The following is a 19,761-nucleotide window of genomic DNA, read 5'->3' on the forward strand; positions in this document are numbered from 1 at the left end:
CCCACTGGATCCGGTCACCTGTTCAACTAGTCCATTCATCATTGGTCCGTTGGTCAGAGTGATAGGTGATTGGATCATCCACTGTTGATCATCACAGCTGTGATGATCTTTGAGGATTTTTGAGGATTTGAAAAAAATGACGAAATGACAAAAACGATGGGTTATAGCCCATGTTTTTTGAAATTTTGAAAAAAAAACTTAGCCTCGTTTCTCATCATTTTGGACCGTGGGCTATAGCCCATATCGTACGGCATACTATAGCGCGCAGTTTTTCATCATTTTTGAAGATTTGAAAAAAATGACGAAATGACAAAAACGATGGGTTATAGCCCATGTTTTTTGAAAATTTAAAAATAAAAGTTATCCTCGTTTCTCATCATTTTGGACCATGGGCTATAGCCCATATCGTACGGCATACTATAGCGCGCCGTTTTTCATCATTTTTGAGGATTTGAATAAAATGAAAAAATGAAAAGAAAATTCCGCTATTTCCGCAATTTCCATTTTCGCAATTTCCGCAATTACCATTTCCGCAATTTCCGTAATTCCGCAATTTGACAAAAACGATGGGTTATAGCCCATGTTTTTTGAAATTTTGAAAAAAAAAGTTATCCTCGTTTCTCATCATTTTGGACCATGGGCTATAGCCCATATCGTACGGCATACTATAGCGCGACGTTTTTCATCATTTTTGAGGATTTGAAAAAAATGACGAAATGACAAAAACGATGGGTTATAGCCCATGTTTTTTGAAATTTTGGAAAAAAGACTTAGCCTCGTTTCTCATCATTTTGGACCGTGGGCTATAGCCCATATCGTACGGCATACTATAGCGCCCAGTTTTTCATCATTTTTGAAGATTTGAAAAAAATGACGAAATGACAAAAACGATGGGTTATAGCCCATGTTTTTTTAAATTTTGAAAAAAAAAGTTATCCTCGTTTCTCATCATTTTGGACCATGGGTTATAGACTCTGTAAACTCCTCCTTTTATAATTATTATAGGAATGTCAGATTCCATTTTCAAGTGTTGTATTGTAACTTTAACCATGTGATTTTCATAAGACACAAATGTAAATAAAACATGCATACGGTAATGTGTTACTGGTATGTTCATAACAATCACAATGCTTTGCAGGGTGTTAACTATTTATGACAGAATACACAGTGACATTAAAGGAAGCAAGGTGCACTGAAGCACATGTATTTTTATTTGGTTATCCTTCTAATGTATTACACAAAAATAAATGAGGAAGCCGCAACCAGGACGGGTTGAGGATCAGAGCTGCACTAAAATACAGCTTCATAAAAACAAAACTAATAGAACAAGTTAACAACAGGGGACAATGAGTGAGAAAGAAGGGAACTCATGTCTTTACAATACTTTACTTCAACCATGACAATCCTTTTTCATCCTGAGCTTCAACAGTGGTCGATATTATCATATCTAGCTATTTACATTCAATGTACACAGGTGCATGCCCAAGCCCACGTATTGACAGAGCAGAGATAGGGCACCCAACTGATTCATGTCCACTTATGTACACTTTCAACAAAAAATAGACTTTTACATTTCCGTTCCACTTTATACAGACGACAAGCGATTAAAAGCACATGCATCAGACTGAAAGCCACTCACTCCACCTCCGCCACATGAGCCACCTCCACCGCCTCCACATGAGCCACCTCCACCTCCATGGTCTGAATGACCTCGGTGGTCTCCTCCGTCTTGTCTCCGGTAGGCACCATGGCCTGCTGGGCCAGGACATAGTTCACCACCTGCATGATGCTCTGGTCTGATAGTGTGGCGACGCCATCGCCTGCCTCCGCCGCTTGGACAGCTTCCACAGCCTCCACCGTCTCCTCCGTGATCAGCACAGTCTCGATCTCTTCGGAAGGTGGCGGCAGCGCGGGTCGTAGCTCGGGCGGCAAGTCGGATGCCAGGATGCTGACGGCGTGCTCCACCTGGGTGCCCTGGTTGTGGAACTGGAGGGTGTCTTTCTCCAGCATGATCTTGATTGGCAGGTTCTCACCGTGGTACTTGGCCATGTGCTTGCGCAGCGTGCGCGCGTCGATGTGCGCCTCCTGGCAGAGGGGGCAAACGTACGGTCGCTCTCCCGTGTGCGTGCGCACGTGTCGCTTGAGGGAGCGTGCGTCCGCCCAGGCCACGCCGCACGTCAGGCACTCGAAGGGCTTGACTCCTGAGAAGAGATGTTTGGCATTTAATGTTGACCGTCCTAAACTTAAAGGATACATGATATTGTATATTCACAGATTTGAACATGTGCCGTACATACTGACCAATCTTTATTTAGTTCTTGTCTTGTCTCCAGGGACCAAACTTACAGAATTAATCCATGTTTCAAAAGGCATTAAAACACAATAAAGAACACAAATATCAGTGCATTGAATCTAATTGGATTACCTATTATGTAAGGGTGGGTGCAATTAATCGATACAGCAATAATCATATGATATTCCTGCCCGATAATCGTATCGTATGGCACAAGTTGTTAATAACTAAGTTGTTATCAACTACCGGTAACTAGTTATCAACTTAGTTTTTCAAATTGATTTGGAGACTTTACATTTCCGAACAATTTCAAAATGTCAAAACATCGGCAATCAGCGGTCTTGTGTTAAATTACATTTAGTAGGACGCACGGCCATCATTCAAAATCAATGCATATCGCTGGCCTCTGTATCGTGATAAGTATCGATCGTGAGGTTGCTGGCAATACCCAGCCCAACTACAAGTCTCAATTAATTAGAATATTGTGTAAAAGTTCACTTTCTTCCGTAATATATATAATATAAGTGAAACTTTCATATATTCTCAATTTATTGTGCATAAAGTGACGTATTTAAAGGTAGAGTCAGTGATTTCACTTAATTCAAATATCACTTATTTTTTTGTTTTGTTGTGATAATCCTCTCTACTATAGAGTGTGCTGACCATATAAGGAGTTCCTCCCTGTCCCCAGTTAACCCCTGGGGGTCAAAAAACCTTAGGTTTCGTTTTTGTTCTCTATCCTGATTGGATGAAAGCTTGTGTCCCAAGGGGTTTTTGACTGAAATCACTGACACCCCCTTTAAAACCTTTTTTTGTTTTAATCTCGATGATGGCATACAGCAAAATCAAAAATCTCAACAAATTTTGAGACCACTAAAAAAAAAAGAGAAATGTCGACCAACTGAAAAGTATATGCAGTCAATACTTGGTCTGGGCTACTTTTGAACTAATCATTTCATCAATGGGTCGTGGCATGGAGGTGATCAGCCTGTGGCACTGATGAGGTGTTATGGAAGCCCAGGTTTGTTTGATAACAGCCGTAAATTAATTTGTATTGTTGAGTCTCATGTCTCACACTGTGGAGTTCAGGTCAGGCCAGTTGGCTGAAGCAGAGTAATACCATGGTCAGTGTAGTGTCCAAGCCCTATGCTTGAACACTGGTTAACTGACGGCAAGGAGGTTGTTCAGACGTGTGATCAAATGAACTGAAGTCAAAAACGTTGTCCGTTGATAGTTAATACAATATTTATTTACGCCGTTGTCCTATACTTCAGCACAATAAATACAATAAATAAACGGTCAAACGCTACACAATACACATACTCAGACCACAGCTCCAAGAGCACAGTTGAAAACTGTGTGCCTCTGCCAATCAGCAACACCTGTGCTCAATCAGGGACTGGGCTTAAATACCCTGGGTAACCATGGCAACCCTGGCCCCGCTGCGATGTCATGTCATCAATATACACCATTTAAAATCACTTAAATCAGTAGACATCGTATGGCTCTTACAGTCAGTACACCAATTACTAGTAGTTTTGGCTCTGTGGGCAGGTGCCAAGTGCTGCCTGAAAAGTGCTATAAATATTGTTTTGTGAATATTGTGTCGAGACTCTGGACTTGACAAAACACAGTGATGATTTTAGCCATGTTATCTGATGGTGTTAATCCACTGACTTAACAATGGCTTCAACACAGCCATGTTTTTAGAGTACATTGTGCTTCAGTATGTTGACAAGCTTCATGGAGATGCTAATTTTCCTTTCCAGCTCGATTTGGCACCTGCCCGCAGTGACAAAACTACTAGTAACTGGTATACCATGGTATTACTGTGCTTAACTGACCAGCGAACTGGCCTGACCTGAACCCCACAGAGAATCTAGGTTGTATTGTCAAGAGGAAGGTGTGAGACATGAGACTCAACAATACAAATGCAATTACGGCTGTTATCAAAGCAAACCTGGGCTTCCATAACACCTCAACAGTGCCACAGGCTGATCACCTCCATGCCACGCCCCATTGATGAAATAATTTGTTCAAAAGTAGCCCAGACCAAGTATTAACTGCATACATGGTCGACATCTCATTTAAAAAAAAATGTGGTTTCGTAAAATATTCTAATTTGTTGAGATAGGATTTTAAGATTTTCATGACCTGTACAACATAATCATCAAGATTAAAACAAAAAAAGTTTAAATACTTTCAATTGAGAATATATGAAAGTTTCACTTTTTGAATTATATTACGGAAGAAAATGAACTTTTACACAATATTCTAATTCATTGAGATGGACCTGTATGTCAAGCAAGTCAAGCAAACATTTTAAAGGGGCGCTAACGAGCAGGAAATGGAGTAGGCTGTGTGTTTGACGAGCTCCGCCAAAATCTGTTAAAAAAGTTATTTCTGAACACAACTCAACCTTAAAAAATATCGTAAAGTATCGCCAAACCTGTTATCTTCAAGATACATTAGTTGTATCCCGGCCTGCCTGCTTTATGGAATATAATCTACGGAAGTTTAGCTACGCCACGGCCACAGCGTGCCAAAGTGAGAAGTTGCAATACCTTCATTCCCTGCAGTAACATCTGTCAACAATAATGGTAGAATACTAATAAACTATCAAAGTACTTTACATTAACGCAAGATATTCTAATACTATTCGAAATACTTGCAAATCACATATATGGGTGCAAGAATAGGGCAAAACTAGTCCCAGCCCCCTGTGGAAGACCCCTGGTATTAACTACTACTAATTTTTGTAATCAGTGCCCAGCTACAAAAACTTTTGACATTGTTCTGGAACAGGAGCAGAGCGAGGAATGTAATGAGTACTGAGATGAGTCCGGGGGGCCCCGGGTGAAGAAAGACCCCAACCAAAAGTCAGAAAAGATTATTCTGGCTACTTTCAAAGTGTAAGAAATCAACTCAGAATATTTAAAAACCTATAAAACAACCCTAATATTATGAAAATCGGACATTAATTGTATGGGAGGTCCCAAAATATATGACCCCCCAAATAAGGGGTGGGGGTTGGGAAAATTTGAACCCCATCATTTTCTGACAGTTTGGTCCCAAAAAAGCAAAATAAATCACTTTTAGCAAAAAAATCCTACGGAAATACACCTCGTACCACACTAAAACGGGCGCAGCGCGACCTGCCGCGGTACAAACTGGACGAACCGAGGCGAATATATATTCAGGTCTGAACGCAGCTTATCCGACACAAATTAACGAATCTTTCTCAGCTGTACAATTTCACTGGAGCGCAGTGCGCACATCTAACTGCATGATGATCAGTCATGATCTACACAGACAGCCGACTCCCGACCATAGACTGTAAGCTCCCGACCCAAACAATTAGTGAGGAGGTAAACTTGTTGTTTGATTAAAAATATAATGTGCCACGAAAAAATAGCTTCCAAAGCTTGTTTGCATCGAGGAGGTAGCCTGTGTCCATACATGATGATCGGCCAACAAAAGACATTAATCTCCCTCCCAGTGAGTGAAGAGCACTAATGCCTGATTTATTCTTCGTCGTACAAAGTGTGTGCTGAAAATGGCTGATCTACAAGCTCACAACATGTTGCGGACGCGACGTGTTGTGACCTTGTAGATCAGCCATTTTCAGCACACACTTTGTACGACTATTTTCAGCACGCGGAGATATGCAGGCTCTGAGAGCATTCAGAAACTTTTGCCTTCACAATAAAAGTATGCAGCTTTCACAACTTGGCAAACTTGGCCCATGAAGACAAGGAAAAGGATTAAGAATTCGGTGGCATTTCACATTGCAAAAGATTTTTTACAAAATGTAAAAATATTATAATAAGGAATTAATTTGGATAATGGTAATGGGATATTGTACAAATTGTCACTTTATTAATCCCAAAGGTTTGGACTGCATTTAGGCATGGTAGGTTGCTGTTTTTTACATGGTGACCTTTGTAGGGGGTTTTATGATTCAAACCTTTAATGGTGGAAACCACTACAAAAATAAATGGCGCCCTATGTGGGGGCATGATAAGATCATGTATTAATACCACGCTATACAAAGAAAAAAATGGTGCTACCTAATTTCTGGTGGCGCTACCAAATGAAAAGGTAGGTGGCACCAGTGCTACCTGTGAAAAAGTTAGTCTGGAGCCCTGCTCCCGCCTGCCTGGTAATCTCCCTCGGGTGAGTAAATAATGTGCATTGTCAGTGTGACTGCACATATCGTTCTAAATATGGCCCATGATCCCATCTAATTCTATTGATTGGCAACACAAAGAAGCTGATATAACGGACAACTTTATTTTATTTTATTATATGTATGCCGAGTTTGCCAACTATTTTTCACGTCCACATTTATACTTTTACTGTTGGCTGACTATTTTGGAACTATATTTATGACTACTGTTGCAAAGGGCCTCTTTTCTTTTCTTTTCTTTTCATAATTGTGTATTTGAATTCATATCATGATAAATACTACGAGTGCAGTGCATTTTTCCCCCCCTTTACAATTAACAATTCTTTCTGTGTGTGAGAGGCTGTGTCATTGCCCCTTGCGTTTGTTCTCATTGTATTATTTTATTAGTTAGACCTGATTGGCTTCTACAGACACTGTTTGTGTTTACAGACACTGTTTGCTGCCTAATGTTCGTGTCCACTCTTTTCTGTTCCTTGTGAGGTATTGTATGTATCATTTTTTCTATCACTGTGTTGAAGCTTATATGACAGGATGGTTATATTACAGATATCTAACATGCTGTTTGTTGAACAGCACAACAAACTCAGATATATTCCTTAATTATTGTTATTATTTTTCAGAAGGAAATTTGGTTTAAGGTTGGTGCGTGCGTGCGTGAGAGCGAGTTTGATGTTTCCCACTCTAGTGGAGACCTTGGTCAAGCCACACTTTACGTATGTGCGCGCGTGTGTGTGTGTGTGTGTGTGTGTGTGTGTGTACACATTTACTTTTAGATCATCAAAACCTCCCACATACTGTATGCTTCATGTTCGGTATACACACTTATACATATATATTCAACCAAAGATTTGTTATTGATACGAGTATGGGTGTCATTAAGCTAACCGAATGTTTCACATCTATAATCTTTCTGTTCTTTAAAAGAAAATTAATAATAGGGATATATTTGGTGTTGAATATTTGAGTTAGGCTATAATGTGTTCATTATTATATTTTTATTTCCAATTTGGATTTTGGCGGAGCCCCGTCTGTTCAGGGCTCTTCGCTACCTACACTCTTAAGGTGTGGTTTTCTCCGGTTTTGCTTTGCGGTTTCCCAGCGTTTCGAGCACTAACTATGTGCTTTTCCTTCTCTAGCTTAGAGGAGGAACGTGCGATCTCTCTCGGGTTAGTTGATCAGCGCAGAGGTTTAGGTTCCTTCCTTTTTCTTTTTTTTCTCCCTTCCCCATTTGTTTTTTGTTAAATGTGGTTTTCATTATTATAATGTGTGCCTTTTCACTTTGAACGATTATGGTTGAGGGTTACGTTGTATCTGGACCTGTTTCTTTCAATATTTTCACTAATTTATCATGGTGTGTCACAATGTCGGCTCAATTTGATTTATTAGTTGGAATATTAAGGGGATCCATCATCCAATTAAACATACTCGTGTATTTACGCATTTGAAATCTATGGGTGCAGAAATCATGTTTTTACAAGAAACCCATCTCCGTACAAGTGATGCATCTAAACTTGAAAGAGGTTGGATTGGACAGATTTTTGTTCTAAATATGATGATAGTCAAGATCTAGAGGTGCAGCCATACTGATTAAGAAGGGGGTCCTTTTTGTCCCTACTTCAGTGATTGCTGACAACAATGGCAGATACGTAATAGTTTCTGGAAGTCTTTTTGGCTCACAGGTGGTGTTGGCTAATGTTTACGGACCTAATTGGGACAATCCACAGTTTTATAGCAAAGCTACCAGATCTCCACACACATTATCTGATCCAAGCTGGGGACTGGAACCTTGTTCAACATCCAGACTTAGATAGATCCAGACTTAGGCCCGGCAGTACAATTTCTAAATCCGGTAAGGTTGTTTTATCATTTATCTACTCCTATAAACTTTCAGATCCTTGGAGGAGGGCTAATCCAACAGCTAAACAATACTAATTATTTTCCCCCGTTCACCATTCGTTCAGCAGAATCGACTTCTTTCTCCTCGATAGTGGCTCTCTCCCATTTGTTACAAATTGCCAATATCACAGTATAGTAATATCTGATCATAGCCCAGTCCAACTGGATATGTGTTTCCCCAACAGTGTAGCGCCTCAGCGAACCTGGCGTCTAAACCCTCTATTACTAACCAGTGATTTCTGAATGGTCAAATTGATACTTATCCAACTATTAATTCTACCCCAGGAATGTCTTCTACTGTTATTTGGGAATCCCTTAAAGCCTATTTAAGAGGACAAATTATTTCTTATTCAGCTTTTGAAAAGAAGAAACGTACCAAACGTATTACAGAACCGTCCACTCAAATAGCTGAATTAGACAAAAAATACTCTGTTGACCCTGATCCTGAATTATATAAAGAACGTCTACTGCTGCAAGTGGAATTTGATAACTTATCGATAAAACATACTGAACAGCTTCTATTTAAATCTAGGCAATGATCAGTTCAGACAGTTTTATAGTAATCTTTATACATCAGAGTCCAATGTTGATACAAAATTAACATTCCAGTAATTGGCCCAGCAGCTCAGGCTAGTACTGGGGCTGCCATATCATTGGAGGAAATCGCTCAAGCCATAAATTCTATGCACAGCAGCAAGGCAGCGGGGCCTGATGGTTTTCCCATAGAATTTTAAAAAGCCTTCTCCACAAAATTGACCCCCATCCTAGGTTCAGTATACAAAGAAGCATTTATAGCCAAGAGGTTGCCAGAGACAATGACACAAGCAACTATTGCAGTTTTACTTAAAAAGGGTAGAGATCCTCTAGACTGTGGTGCATATCGGCCATCCTCTCCCATCGGCTCGATGCAGTGATTCCCAAGGTTATCTAATTTAATGTTTTATTACTGGTCGGCAAATATTAAAAAAGGTGAGTTATTGGGTTTGCGGTCCATGAATACAAACATGGCCCAATTTGGGCCAGTATGGAAACTCTAACTGATCCTGGGATCTCTCTAGTGGCCATGTTGTGCTCCTCACTGCCAAATGGTAATTCCATACGCTCTAGCAATCCAGTAATAAATAACTCTCTCAGAATCTGGCGCCAATTCAGAAAACACTTTGATTTTAATAATACGTGTGGCCATATGCCCTTGACCAACAATCATCTTTTTCCTCCCTCGCGAGAGGACTCAGCTTTTAAAACATGGCACGTCAATGGCTTGATTTTCTTTAGCGACTTATTCATAGATGGCACATTTGCATCCTTTAAAAACCTCCAAGATGACCATGAGCTACCAAATTCTCACTTTTTCAGATATCTCCAAGTTCGAAGTTTTGCTAAGGAACACTTTCCATTTCCAGCTATGCCAGATAAGAGTATAGTAGACACCATACTAGACTGGGACCCATACACCAAAGGTAGCATAATCTAATATATATATAAGGCTTTACAGGAGATTGGCCCTCCTCTCTTGGATAAAACTAAATCAGCCTGCAGTGGGAACACGACCTGAATTTAGAGCTGGAGGAAGAGACGTGGGAACTCTCTTTGAGGCGTATTCATACTACCTCTTTATGTCTTAGACATTGCCTAATTCAATTCAAAATAGTACATCGTTTGCATTTCTCGAGAGAAAAACTATCTAAAATTTATCCTGACATTGACTCTACTTGTATAAGATGTCATCTGGAGCCAGCCTCTGTTGGACATATGTTCTGGGGATGCACTTCCTTGAACCCATTTTGGAATAGTATTTTTGATGCTTTCTCAACCATCTGTCAGTTCCCAACGACGATGCACCAATTACCTCTCCTCAAGCCAATTTCATAGATTTTGCTTCACTCATAGCGAGGTGACTTATTCTCCGCAATTGGAAATCTGATAAACCTCCAACATTTACAAGTTGGGTCAAGGATGTTCTATCCTTTATACCATTGGAGAAGCTCAGATACATCAGGTACAAATCTCGCCAGAAATTTGGTCCCCTTTCCTTGAATTCACCCTTTCACTGTCTTCTGATTCACTGTCTTTTGATGATGTGTCATAAGTGTTTTCCACTTTTTCTACATGTAATTTGGTTCACTGTGTAGCCCCCTAATCTAGTAAAAGGCAAATTTATTTTATTGTATTTATTTCATTAATTTACTATTTATATCCTTTACTACCTGTTTATTTTATTGTTGCTTTTTTTGTTGTTGTTGTCTTGTTTTGTGATGGAACCGGGGAGGGTGGGGTATATGTGGGGTTGTTTGTCTACAAAAATTGAAAATCTTATAAATAAAGTTATAAAAAAATAAAAAAACATTTTAAACTCAAATAGCTTTGACTTTAAAAGAAAACTGTTTAGGATTTAGAAGGCATTTTGTAGAATCTGCCTCAGGTCTTAATGGGTTAATACAGGCCTGATGCAGAATTCATCTAGTCTCATTCTGGGAGACTCACCCTGGTGGTTGTTGATGTGCCGCCTGTATTCTCTGAGCTGTGTGAACTTCCTGCCGCAGTGTTCACACTCCCTCTCCAGGTTCTGCTTCACTCTGCCTTTCTTCCCATGCGTGGCCTTCTTCACGTGCCTCCTGAACAGGGCCTTTTCAAAGAACTCCTTCCCACACACGTTACACCTGGGAGGGGTCCGACAGGAAACGAGATTCATTAAGTACCTCAGCCAACCAACTAGAGAATTGTGCTCCTCGGATTGCAAGTCTCTGCCAGTTGGAATGGATTCTGAAAACTGACTGATACATCTTGAGGTCTCCACTCTCCAGAGTTAATCTGTGTTTTGGACCAAATTTGTAATAGTATGAGAAGAAAGTGTGTTTCGAAGACAGGTCTGCTACAGGTCTGCTCAAGGGGGCGCGACAACGCAAGCGTAAAAAAAAAGCTAAACCGAATCCAGGTCTGGTGAGTCGCGGACGTGTGCACAAATGAGCATGCGCGCAACAAATTCACGGGACTGCGCTCACGTAATTACACTTGCGTTGTCGCACCGGAACTCAGAGCAAAAACACAGGTCTCATAGAAAATGAACTATAGGCGCATTTCAAGGCCCCAACGTCTCAGTTGCACTGAAAATAGCCGACCTACAAACTCACAATGTCGGATCGTGACATAGCTTGTGAGAAAGCGAGTACTCGGCTGTGGCAATTTCCAAAAGCCTCTATTTGAGTTTTATGCTGCTTGGTCATACTAGCTTCCTTGTACATCTCAGTTCATTCTGATAAAGGGCAAAAGAGAGGGAATTCCTCTGCTAGAATTGCATAAACGTGGGGTGAATAATCTATTGAGAAAGAAATTATAACTTTTCTGCTAGGCTCGGCTAATTTTAGAAGCATCAACTATTGTCATGGATGGTCCTTCAGACTTCTACATAGTCATGTGATTTGTGTCACCATCTAACTGCACGATCGTCTAGCAGCTAGACGATCATGTGATCTTGAACATCTTTTTAACTTTTATTTATTCAGTATATAATTCAGTATCATAATTCAGAATATTTTTCTCTCTGTCTGTTGATATCAATGAATATGTGCTAGGACGTGTAGCAACCCGTCGGTTGGATTATTTATGACATTCACACACGTCGTACGGTCTGAACCAGTTAAGGGAGATGCCAGCCACCCGTCGGAGAAAACTCATTTCGGCCGCTTGTATTCGCAACCTTATTCTTTCGGTCATGACCCACACTTCATGACCATAGGTGAGAGTAGGAATCTTTTCGTCACAACAGTGCGGTAAACATACATTACAGTAAACATAATATACAATTTTAACACAAATACATTACAGATTACAGAATAATAAACAATTCAAAGTAAACAAGTACAGCTAGATCTCAGATGAATCTGTCTTTTAAATCGTTCAAGTGAAATCAAGTTATTCAGTTTTCAAATTGATTGCAGACAGTTCCACATGTGAGGTGCATAGTAATGAAAGGCTGTTTTACCCAGTTTGGAATTCACTTTGGGGATTTCAAAAACAAGGTAGTTTTGGGAATGGGTGTGATGATGGCCAGTTGTGGGATGTAATAGGCTTCGCAAGCTTAGCAAAGAACAGCACTATAATCACAGAATAACCACAGTATTTTCAGATATCCTTTAGAGTACATACTTATAAGGCTCCGCCACCGTATGGGACTTGACGTGGGAGTACCAGTCCTTCTTCCAGCTGTAACTTTTCCCACACACCTGGCACTGGAACGGCTTTAGACCCATATGTTTATTCATGTGCTGCTGAAGATCTTTGGCCTCATAGAAGCTTTTGTCACAGCTGAAACGCAGACAGAGTTAGGTGAATATACCATATGTACTTATGCCACAGAGACAAACTTAATCACATTACGTAAGTCACCCCATAATTAACTTTAATAACAGGCAGAGAAAGTTACTCACTGAGCACAGTTATAGGGACGGATTTCAGGTCTGGGTTGGTGTTTCTTCAAGTGTTTGCTCAGGGCAGAGCCTCTGTGGAAGGTCGCCCCACATGTGTTGCATAGGTATTTGGACTCCCCTAGAAGAAATTACGTATTTCGTAATTGCAGATGCAGTTTACATGGATTAAAGCTACTGTAAATCAAATCTTGCTACTGAAGATGTTTGTTAGGCCAAATCCTAATCTGTGATTTGTGAAACAACGTGAAAGAAGCCACCACAAACGGACACTGAGTTTTATTTAACTACTCTTATTACATGGCTTGGTTGAATGCTTAATTTAATTTCTTGATAACAGACCGCTCCGCTCTATAACAGACCGCTGCCTAATCAAACCTCGTGTAATCCACGAGTTGAATATCTTTTGTTTACATTTAGAGTTACACCTTTCTAAACTGTAGTATGATGGTGTCATTAGCCAAAAATAACTGAACTACCGGTACTGTACAAGCGGCGCGTTGTTGGCAGATAAGTTCGTTTTGGCAAATAACACAAAATGTAAAGATTTAAGCTATATCTAGATGAATGAGTAATGGCCAGTGTGCAGACCTGTGTGGAGACTGGTGTGTTCCTCCATGCTCCTCTTGCTGACAAAGGATTTATTGCAGTACACGCACTTGAACTGCTTGGAGACGTCATGCAGCGCCCGGTGCATCTTCAGGCTGTGTTTGTGGGCGAACGTCTTGCCACAGACCTTGCAGGAGTGCGGCCGCACGCCAGTGTGGTTGAGCATATGGATGCGCAGGGAGTAGAGTTTGGGCAGAGTCTTTCCACAGATGTCACACACGAATGCCCGCTTGGTGCTCGCCACCACCGCCGCCCTGTCGTCGGAAGCGTCTCCCTCTCCTTTCTCCACAGGGATCTGCTCCACCGCAGGCTTAGCGATGATGGGCCTGCTCTGCTGCTTGTGACGGGCCAGGTGGGCCCGCAGCGATGCAGCATACTGGAACTCCTTGCTACATAGCTGCAGGAAGTGAGCACAAAGCAGTGTTGGGGAAGTTCCTTTTAAAGTGTAATATAATACGTTACTCGGTTACTTTCAAGCAAAAGTATTTAGTTCCAGACTGCTGGGCGAGCGCTGGCACTTTGGCATGGGGGGTCAGATCAACATATGGAATGAATTCTGTACTGGCCATATATTTAGTGTGTCTTGGGTGTATAGGGTTTGATGAGGTCAGATCAACATATGGTATGTCAGAACAGGTCAGCTCCATATATGGAGATATAAGGGTGGCCATGGGGGCAGTGTCTTGGGTGTACATGGTTTGATGACCAGGTAGGGCTGGGCCTGAATTTTTGGGCCTGTTGAGAACTCCAGTTTTCGCCGGCTGCCAGGCACGGCTGCACTAATAACTTTGGGGTCTAGAGTTTGAATGGACAGGTATCAGTCAAAAGTCAACATATGTAATGTCAGGACAGGTCTTCTCCATATATGGAGATCTAAGGGTTTGAGGTCAGATGTAGAGTTGCAGGCCAACATTGATAACATCAGGGATCTCCATATATGGGCATTCCCATATTTGGGCTTAATTATGATGACATCAGGGATCTCCATATATGGGCTTAATATTGATGACATCAGGATCTCCATCCCTGATGATGTCACGTGATGTCACAAGGCATGACCATAAATGGAGACGTGGGGGGAAGGACGGACAGACTGACTGGACTGATTGGAAATGCACGTTTTCATAGTAAATGGCAACGATAAACCAGTCAGTAGGAGGAGTATTACTGCACAACAGAGTGTTTACTACAATATTCAGTTCACAATACCTCCATGGATACATTACCATTCAAATGTTGTTTTCCCAAGAACAAATTGAGAATAAAAAATGTAGTTCAATCAACGTCCTGTGGCCTAACAACGCCCATAGCTGTCCTAAAATCACTGTAAACCACGGCCTCTAAACTTCACGGTCATGATGAACCACCACACAACTCAGAAGCTGCAGCACCCTCTATTGGTGCACGGTATAGATTTTCATAAATGCAATGCAAGTCAGAGTAGTGAATGGTGGACAAACTGCATTGTTATTGTTTTAGAAGTAAATGCATTACGTGATATAATAACTATAATAATACTTACACTACACTTGTACCCGCGAGCCTTCTCGTGTTTCAGTGTGTGCATAATGAGGGAGTATCGCCTCTCGAAGGACAGGCCGCAGTCAGAGCACACATGCTCTGTGCCGCCGGCGTTGTCCGTCTCTGCCTCTGCCGACATCTCCGACTCAGCCTTTGGCTCCTTCGCCCCGAGCTCTTCTATGATAGGCTCTCCCCCGGGGGCGCCCTCTGCTGCTCCCCCTGCCTCCTCAGCCTCAGTTCTGGCCAGTTCCTCTGCTTCACTCTCCAATGACCTCTTTGACGGCCGCCCCCTCTTCTCACACACACACACACACACACACACACACAATGTGAAAAAAATGCCTCCTCCGCATTCACCTGCAATCTTCGCAATCTCAGATTGTTTGAACATGTTGGCGTACCTTCGGTGGTGTGGCGGCAGCGGTGGCACCCTGCCGTGGTGGGCCCTTCTTTTCCCCGTCCTCGCCTTCCAGACCCATGTGAAGTCGTGCGTAGCCCCCCAGGGCAATGGAGCGCTGCCGCAAACGTCTTTTGTTGGGGTCGTCGCTTTCTTGCTGCTCCCCCGTGCTCTCTTCGGCAGGGGGTCCTTCAGGCGACATGTCGTCCTCTTCTACGGGCTCAATTAAATCCACCACCTCCACCTCCCTCTTCCTGGGCCGCCCCCGTTTACGTTTCTCAGGGGTGGCTTGGGATTGTGTCTGCGGCGGCGAGGTTGCCTCTTGCTTCATCTGAACCACCCCGGACAGAGTCGATTTGTCTTCGTCTGTGTCCACTTTCGTGATGAAGCCCACCGCGTCAACGGGGCCCTCCTGCAACTGCTCCATGGCCAAGCACGCCGACACCACAGCCAGAGACTCACTCTCCCCCGCCTGTCCACTATGAGTGACCACCGTCATGGTCTCCTCTTCTTGTCCTTCTGCACTGCGGGAGATGAGAGTTATGGATTCTCCTGGCCCTGCTTGTCCACTGTCAGTGACCAGAGTCACCGCCTGCCCCGATTCACCCTCTGCAGTCTGGGACACCGCCACCACGGGCTGTGCCACATACGTCCCCGTGGGGTGTGACACGACAGCGAGGGACTCGTCGCTAGCGGCCACGCCGGTGTGAGTGACCACTGCCTGGCCGTCACTCTGTATGGTCACCATAGTATAGGCACTTGAGTCCTCTGTGAATCCCTCCTGGCGAGCGGGTTGGCTGGACACCACTGTGTGGGTGTCCCCTCTTTGATAGACCATGAGCTGCTGGTCTTCCACTTGTTTGTGCACCGATTCACAGATCTGTAGCACCTCCGCCATCAGCAGATGTTTGGCCAGGGTGGCGAGTTCGGCCATTACACAGAAGTTGAAGGTGAGGGTGGATGTATAAGAAAAGTCAAGCAGAGGAAGGAAGCTGGCCTTAGTAAAACCTGGGAGGAGAGACGAGGGGTGCATTCAGCCATGGAGAAAGGCATTCTATTTTTAAATATTAAAGTGTTCAAAGTGGTGTGTACTCACCAGAGAGGTCAACCACGGCCTCGTGTGTGGACACAGCTCCCTTCTCGACGAAGAGCTGGTTGAAGTAGTCACTGCAGGCTGCCAGCACGGCCTTGTGTGCGCGGAACTCCTCTCCTTCGATCAGCAAGGTGATGTCACAGAACTGATTGTTCTGACGCTGCTGGTTCAGTTTGTCCAACATGGTCTGGCTGTGTTTGTTCAAGAACTGTCTCACCTCACCCTTGCTGTCCACCTGTCCACATGACCAATCAACAAACCACATGATGTGTTAGACTTAGGGAGCACTAAATGCTTTTTTCTTACTACCTGACAAATACCTAAGTATGTTATTTAGCACACCCAATAGTAACAGAATCCATTGAAAAATCTCTTTACCCAATATTTGAGTCTGTGCAAACAGACCACTAGGGGGCACGCCCAACACGTTTGCACAGCTTTTTGAAAACCTTATGCCCATACCTAACACCACACCAACATTCAGAAACTAGTCACCAAAAGCCAAATCTTTACAAGTCCGCCCCCTGCAGTGCTAGTAGTGGCTGGTGAACCAGCAGTAGCATGATGATGCATTGCTCAAACGTCCAGTGCGGAACAGGAACAGAGATGTCTTCTCTTGACACTTTTAAATCTAGACTAAAAACACAGCATGCCCCTTGTTTTTACCTACTCTAGTACTGCCTTTGTATAATGGTGTTTTTTAAATGTCTTGTGTTAATGTTGTTTACTGTATTTTTATACTATTTTATTATGATATACAGCACTTTAGTCAACCAAAGATTTACTTGACTACTAACATCTATGTTTTGATGGTTGGGTTTGGGTATAATTAACAAGATATGGTCTAATCACTCTATGGCTTCCTTGCAGATCTTGGGACTACATGTGGCCAGTTTGTTGACTATGGCTCAAATCAATATTTGGGCAAGGTTCTAGCCTGATCTGTCTGCATCCATTATAAAATTACAAAGCCACGGGTTGTGTTTTAATAGGCATTAGATTTGAGATGGTTAGGTCTGGTTAAGTTCGGTCAAAGGATCTAATAGGACGGTTCGCAACTCAGACCGCATCACTCCTGAGATCTGCAATTTGTAGAAACCGAATACCGATTCAGGAGCCACAACTAGGCCTGTCGACTGAGACGTTTTGAGACGAAAATGACACCTACAAAGACCAGCTCGGAGGTCTTGGATGTGATCTTGGATGTAGCCTGACAAGCTGGGCCGATAAAGTCCAACTCATCATCTCCGTCGTCATCCTCGTCATCATCTTCATCGTTCACGTGCACCGCCACCTTCCTTCGCCTGCCCGGCCGGCCCATCGAGCCTTCATCCACAGCTCGCCTGCACTGAACACACTCTCTGATATAGTCCTTCACGTTCTTCAGGATACCTGGGGTGTAGAATAAATAATACATATGTTGCAAAAATATTTAGATGAATATACAGCTCTGGAAAACATCAAGAGTCCAATGCAAAATATACTAATGAATTAATAGATTCTGGTAGAATAATATCCCTTCTTTCTATGGTATTATTTAGCACTGTTCCCCCATCCTGCTGGTGATTTTGCAAGGGGATGATGGAATTCAACAGACAGATAGTTGTCATACATTTAGATAGAATGATGTTGATTTAAAGAAAGATATAGAGCATACTAGCATACCGGTAGCTATTGTGGCCCGATTGTGACTCAACAAAAAAGTATATCTTATTTTGGCAGTAGGGGGCGACAGACGGTAAGCATACAGACTGTGTTTACTGTTTATCCATTAGTCTGGTAGGTTTATCCAAGAAGATATAAAGGTCGAGTAAAAGTTCCTACTAGCTAAGCGAGTTAAACACCTTTAAAATATAATGTACGTGATCATATACTACTACTTAGTACTACTACTACACGTTACCTCTCCACCAGTACTTCTGAGAGATGTTCTCCCAGGTGAGTTGCTGGTTGAGATGTTCTCCCCCGGGCGCGGTGATGTGCGACTCCTCGATGAGTTCCTTCCTCCGCGGGTCCTGCAGCACCACCTCCAGCTCCGTGAAGTCGTCCTGGCCTCTGGAGCGCCGCTGGTAGAACAGCGTGCCATTCCGCACCACGTAGCAGGCGGCCGCCTTGCGGATCTTCCGCTTGGTGTTTCCGTGGGTCCCCGGCGCGTACGGCTCCCGCTCGTCCGTCAGATACCGAATGATGGCCAAGTAGCTCTCTTCACTCGACATGGCTCGAGTTGGGGGGGACACCGTCTCTCGTAGCGGATAACTGGCGGGGTTGTGTCGAACACAGACCCCTCTTGGGAGTTGTAAAAATGTTGCTGTAAATTTTCCGTGGCGCTCGGGTGTCACATAACCCGTTTTTTAAGGTATAATCTCAATTTGTCGAATTGTTTTCTAAGGTGGAACTGCTGTTCGTGACCGTCAGGGGTAGACTTGCATGAACAGACAAAATGGCTGCTGCACAACCGGATTTTGCGTCAGCAATGGCGGAAGATCACACGGACCAACATGTTGTACACTCTTCCACCACAAGAGGGAGCCATCTTCCAACTAAATGGCACTATTTATTATTTTTAGTATTCTGGTCAACTTTCTTTGACTTACACAAGGTGGTATGCAAAAAACAAAATAAGGCTCTGTGATCCAGACACTAAGATATTTGGAGTAAAGTTTACGTGCATAACGTCTGTTTGGGGGTATAGCCTATTCTATATTTGAGTGCATGGTGTTTCATGAATACATGTGAGGGCAAGTCCTCCAAATAATATTACACTGCATGAAAAATCAAATAATAGTCTATTCCCTGAAGCCCAAGAGCACCTGTATGTAAACCCTATTCTCACTTTGAAGGACCAGAATGAATATGGCTTTTGTTATTGACAATTGACTCATTTAGCGACTTTCACAGGGCAAAGGCAATTTGCTACTGCATCTACTGCAAAAACATAAATAAACTAATATGAAAGCAAATCAGATTTTGGCTGATTTCAGGTTAATATGTCATCATTTGTGGTATAGCCTAATGATTGAGAAAAGTAGCCTACACACTCATAACATTTTTGTGATCAAGCTTTTATTTTACTTTTTGTTGCAGTAAGTAGCCTACTACTTACTGCACAGTATACTACAACCATTTGACAACTCGAATTTAAACAGATTAATGAAGTGGCCTACACATCACACACACACACACACACACACACACACACACACACACACACAAATGGCAAATGTTAAAATGTCCTCTTCATACTGCAACCTTGAAACAGGAGGTTAAACATTGCTGCTGGCCTTGTAGGTCAGAATGGTAGTGATCTGTGCCCCCATTGCCCTCATGGTTGTGCCTTTG

The 19,761-nt window shown here is 42.6% G+C and overlaps 1 protein-coding gene across 1 annotated transcript; it reads right to left on the reverse strand.

Annotated features, from left to right (window-relative positions):
* Positions 1–1,178: 1,178 nt before the first annotated feature.
* zbtb11 (zinc finger and BTB domain containing 11) lies at positions 1,179–18,866 on the reverse strand. The gene is made up of 10 exons (XM_080770904.1): positions 18,326–18,866; positions 17,591–17,814; positions 16,426–16,657; positions 15,334–16,337; positions 14,934–15,224; positions 13,394–13,808; positions 12,806–12,923; positions 12,525–12,683; positions 10,863–11,038; positions 1,179–2,201 (listed from the first exon to the last, which is right to left on the reverse strand). The coding sequence occupies exons 1-10, from the start codon at positions 18,636–18,638 to the stop codon at positions 1,636–1,638; spliced, it is 3,498 nt and encodes a 1,165-aa protein (XP_080627030.1). The 5' UTR covers positions 18,639–18,866; the 3' UTR covers positions 1,179–1,635.
* Positions 18,867–19,761: the final 895 nt, after the last annotated feature.

This window comes from Protomyctophum bolini (genome assembly GCF_963924005.1).
Source record: "Protomyctophum bolini genome assembly, chromosome: 8".
In the NCBI taxonomy this organism is placed as follows: Eukaryota; Metazoa; Chordata; class Actinopteri; order Myctophiformes; family Myctophidae; genus Protomyctophum; species Protomyctophum bolini.

What these genes read in the sequence shown, in the direction of transcription:
- zbtb11 (XM_080770904.1), bottom strand. Translation starts at nt 18,638, where the DNA reads ATGTCGAGTGAAGAGAGCTACTTGGCCATCATTCGGTATCTGACGGAC. An exon ending in CTCGCGGGTACAAGTGTAGT is followed by an intron (nt 13,809 to 14,933) that starts GTAAGTATTATT and finishes CACTTCCTGCAG; the next exon opens with CTATGTAGCAAGGAGTTCCA. An exon ending in GCACATCAACAACCACCAGG is followed by an intron (nt 2,202 to 10,862) that starts GTGAGTCTCCCA and finishes ATCTCTTCTCAG; the next exon opens with GAGTCAAGCCCTTCGAGTGC.